General features: G+C 53.8%; 1 protein-coding gene across 2 annotated transcripts in view; it reads left to right on the top strand.

Annotated features, from left to right (window-relative positions):
• The window catches only part of SLC43A1 (solute carrier family 43 (amino acid system L transporter), member 1), a 30,117-nt gene continuing 25,554 nt past the window's right edge, over nt 1–4,563 (top strand). Inside the window, exons 1-2 of one of the 2 annotated variants that reach the window (XM_011998687.1) lie at nt 1–68; nt 1,386–1,552. In XM_011998687.1, the coding sequence (XP_011854077.1) occupies nt 1,399–1,552 (154 nt within the window). In that variant the 5' untranslated portion in view covers nt 1–68; nt 1,386–1,398. Of the gene's footprint in view, nt 69–632; nt 731–1,385; nt 1,553–4,563 lie in introns of those variants that run through there. The other variant, XM_011998686.1, reaches the window with a different exon arrangement.

Here is a 4,563-nt window from a genome sequence, read left to right on the forward strand (position 1 = left end):
CGCCGCGAAAGCCTTGCGCTCCCCGAGCCGTCCGCTGCTGCTGGCTGCTCATTTGCCGGTGACCGGAGGTGAGCAGCGTGGGCAGGGAGGAGGGGGCGCGTAGGGTCTCCGTCTGTGCGTCCGCTGAAAGACACCCAGGCCGGCTCCCGCTGACACTGCCAGGTTCCCCAAGGAAAGCCCATTACTTGCGCCCGTGGTCCCGCGGCACAGTGTCCAGTCTCGCCAAGCAGGTCCTTCCCTTTTCTTTTCTCTGACCCCTCCGACTCTTCTTTTCCTCCCAGGCCCCCGCTCGCTGCACTTCCTCTGCTTAGAGCTGCGCGTTTGCCAGAGTTCAGCGGACCTCCGGGAGCGCTTGAACCCAAAGCCCCATTTCACAGATGAGAATACCGAGACCCCCTGGAAGAAGTGACTGGTGCTTCCTCCCCTCGCTCTGGGTCTTTCTTGCCCTTCTCCTCTCCGCTTTCCTCGGTCTCACCCCGGTTGTAGCTCCCCGCCCCCGCGCCGCCCGCGTTCCCTATCCTCCCGCCGAGGCTGCAGCGGCCGTGGCGGGGGGAGCTGGGGCTCCTTCCCTCCCTCTGGTAAACACACCCGCCCGCCAGCCCATCCGCCACCGCTGCCCTTATAAAGTCAGCAGCCGCCAGACTTCCTGCCGAAGTCCGAGCCCCCTCCCAGGGCTGGAGGGGGCAGGTGGGTTCCGAGGTGCAAAGCCTGGTGCCCCGCGCCCTGCGGAGTGAGTGAGGGGCGCGCAGGGGAGGAGGGAACTGGGGAGAGCCCGTCCTAGGTCTCACTCCACGTGGCAGCTGTTGGCTTGGCCGGAGAGACACTAGGGTCGTGGGTCGCCTGATACGGAAAGGGAGAGAGCTTGTTGTCGCCCGGCCCCAGAGGGGAGGAGAGGTCTTGGAGGGGCAACTGGAAGATGGGGTCGTAGGGTAGCCTGGAACTTGCCCTTCTTCCTGCAACTTCTAGGGGTCTTTCCTGGCGCGAGAATCCGGACATGGGCCAGCGGTGCTTCAGAGCGCGCTCTGCCTCTTGCTGCCCTCTGGGGGCTTGGGTAAATGCGGTCTTGCTCCCCAGCAGCCTGGCCCTGCGTGCCCTGGCCTGGGTGGGAGAACCCGGCAGCCTGCCAGGAAGCTGCGGCGCGCAGACAGGACCTTCCTTGTTTCCGATAGTGGCCCAGCGGGAGCCTCGTGCCGCGTGCACCCCTGGCACTGCTAGTGTGCGCGGAGCCAGCTCCGTGGCACCGGCTGGGAAACCCAGGGCTCTATGGGGCCCCCATGAGGGGCTCCTCGAGGGCTGGCCCGAGAGGTCTCGGGTGCCACCATGATGCAGGACCCCTCCCTGGGGCCACTGGGGGGCCCTTCACCCAGCGCTTTGTTTCTGTGCAGGCTCGCGGCCAGCATGGCCCCCACGCTGCAACAGGCGTACCGGAGGCGCTGGTGGATGGCCTGTACGGCTGTGCTGGAGAACCTCTTTTTCTCTGCTGTGCTCCTGGGCTGGGGCTCCCTGCTGATCATGCTGAAGAACGAGGGCTTCTATTCCAGCATGTGCCCAGGTATGCCTGAAAATGGGCTGGGTGGGCTCTGGGGAGGGATGGCAAAGGGGTAGGTGGAAGCCGGAGAAGGTTAGGTGGCCAGGTGGGCCAGGTTAGGTGCAGAAAGCAGGGTCTGCAGTTGGACAGCCTCACTTCTCGACCTCTTCAAACTTCAGGGGAAGAATGGGTGGCACTCTGCCCACTCTGTCTCGTTTATCCAATCCAGTGGTCACTGAATGCCAGGTGTCCTGCTGGGCATCCAGACCCTGGGACTAATAGGCAGAGTCCTAAGCCTCTGACAGCCCCAGGCCTAGAGCTCTTTGAAGGAGAACTGCTGGGAGAGGAATTTCTTAATAAGCCTATCATAAGACAAGGGAGAACTGCACAAAGTGGAGTATGAATGTAAAGGGCCCCACATTCTTTCCTTTTCAGGACCTGGGAGTCCCCAGGTTTTCACATTACTCATTTGGACAAAGTTACATAGCCTTATTTCCTCTAGGAGGGCATTGTGTGGGGGGCTCTGGTTTCCACTTCAATCACCTTGTGTGAGTGGCCGGGAACCTGGGAGTGGGAATTCTGACACTCTTTGGGAGCAGTAACTACAGCCATAGGCTGTCTGCAGCTGCCTTGGGGCAGGGAGTTACCTCTGCTGGTGTCTGGGACTTGTCTCTGATGGGTGTCTTCCTATTCTGGGAAGGAGAGAGCTGTGCTGACAAGCTCTGCCTAAGGAGCTGGGTGGAAATGGAATTTGGCTCTCCTCTCTTTTTATCCCCTTTCCACAACCTCCGTGTTATGGAGTAAGCTTGGAAGGAAGGTTAGCTTGGATTTGAATCCCAGCTTCCATCACTTTTATCAGTTGGTGACTTTGGTGAGTTCCTTAAACACTGAGCTTCAGTTGCCTGGTCTTCAGAATGGGGATAATAATATCCATTCCATGGGAGTGCTGTGAAAGTCCACAGTGCTTAATAAATGTTAGTGTCCTTCTGGTTGCTCCTTGCTGCACAGCACCTGATGTGACTATGGGAGAAAACCGATTCCTTGAGGGGTGGAGATGGGGAGGCCTTGATCACTGCTCTGAACAGCAGCTGCTCCACCGCAGGATCTGCCCCATCCAGCCATGGTTATCTGTAAAGATGCAACAGGTGGCACCGAGAGATGGCGACTCTCCCATGCCTCCTGGCCCCAATTATGGGTGATAGGGGCTGGAGGAGGTGGGGTTGGCAGCCAGGCTGGGATGGCTGGGTGGGTCGGGAAGAAGAGGCCTGAGATGAAATGATACACATACCAGGGTGGCTGCAAGAACCAAGTGAAGGGCTATTAGGGACCCACGTGACATCTAAGTCCCCTGTGAGTTTATCCTGGAGATAGGAGAGACCCTGCCTGCCCTTGACACCTGCCACTGCCTCCCATGTTACTTCTTTTGTTTTCTTTTTTGAGACAAAGTCTCACTCTGTCACCCAGGCTGGAGTGCATTGGCATGATCTTGGTTCACTGCAACCTTCTCCTCCTGGGTTCAAGCGAGCTCGTCTGGCTAATTTTTGTATTTTTAGTAGAGATGGGCATTCACCATGTTGTCCTGGCTGGTCTCGACCTCCTGACCTCAAGTGACCCACCCAGCTCAGCCTCCCACAGTGCTGGGATTATAGACATGAGCCACCACGCTTGGCCTACCCCTTGTGTAACTTCTTCCTGCCTTCTCCACCTGGTGCTAGTGGTGTTTCTTTAAAATCAACTTTCTTGAAGATTACATCATACATCTGACAAATTTATATGCCTCAGTACCCACCACACAGTATTTAGAACCCCCCAAAACTTCTGCTTCTCTTTTGAGGGCTCATCCCTCCACCTGCACTTTTAAATATGTAAAATATGTAAAACAGCTTTATTAAGATATAATTTCCATGCCTTACAAGTCACCCATTTCAAATATATAATTTAACGGTTTTAGTGTATTCAGAATAGTGCAACCATCACCAGAGTCCATTTCAGAACAGTTTCTTTATCCCCAAAAGTAACTCTGTACGGATTAGCAGTACTGACTCCTCTCACCCCCACCTCCACCCCCCAAAGCACTAGGCAACCACTCATCTATTTCCTGTCATAGCTTTGCCTGTGATAAAAGTTCGATTTACCTATTCTGAACATTTCATTTAAATGGAATCTTGTAATATGTAGCCTTTTGTGATTGGCTTTTTTCACTTGGCATAATGTTTTCAAGGTTCATCCTTGTAGCATGTATCAGGACTTCTTTTTATTGCTCAATAATACTCCATTGTATGGATCAACCAGCATTCTATTGTCAGTTGATGGACATTTGGGTTGTTTTCACGTTTTGGCTATTATGAATAATGGTCTGGCTGGGTGTGGTGGCTCATCTGTAATCCACGCTCATTTCAAGGCCAAGGCAGGAGGATCACTTGAGGCCAGGAGTTTGAATCTGCAGAGAGCTATGATTGCGCCACTACACTCCAGCCTGGGCCACACAGTGAGATCCAAATGTTCTTCTGGATTTTTTTTTTTTTTGAGACAAGGTCTCACTCTGTGACCCAGGCTGGAGTGCAGCGGTGCAATCACAATTCACTGCAACTTCAACCTCCTGGGCTCAAATGATCCTCCCACCTCAGCCTCCAGAAGAGTTGGGACTACAGGCCCACATCACCACATCCAGCTAATTTTTAAATTTGTTTTGTAGAGACTGGGTCATGCTATGTTGCCAAGACTGGTCTCGAACTCCTGGGCTCAAGTGATCCTCCCTCCTGAGCCTCCCAAAGTGTTGGGATTATAGGCTTGAGCCACCACACCTGGCCCTTGTACAAGTTTTTAATGTCAACATATTCTTTCATTTTTCTTAGGTATTGCTGGTCAGTTGTAAAGGTAACTATGTTTAACATTTTGAGGAGCTGCCAAATTGTTTTTCAAAGTGGCTACACTATTTCACATTCTTAAAAATAAATTTTTTTTCTGAGATGGAGTTTCTCTCTTGTTGCCCAGGCTGGAGTGCAATGGCACTATCTCAGCTCACGGCAACCTCC

Source organism: Mandrillus leucophaeus, unplaced genomic scaffold, assembly GCF_000951045.1.
Source record: "Mandrillus leucophaeus isolate KB7577 unplaced genomic scaffold, Mleu.le_1.0 Scaffold578, whole genome shotgun sequence".
Taxonomy (NCBI): domain Eukaryota; kingdom Metazoa; phylum Chordata; class Mammalia; order Primates; family Cercopithecidae; genus Mandrillus; species Mandrillus leucophaeus.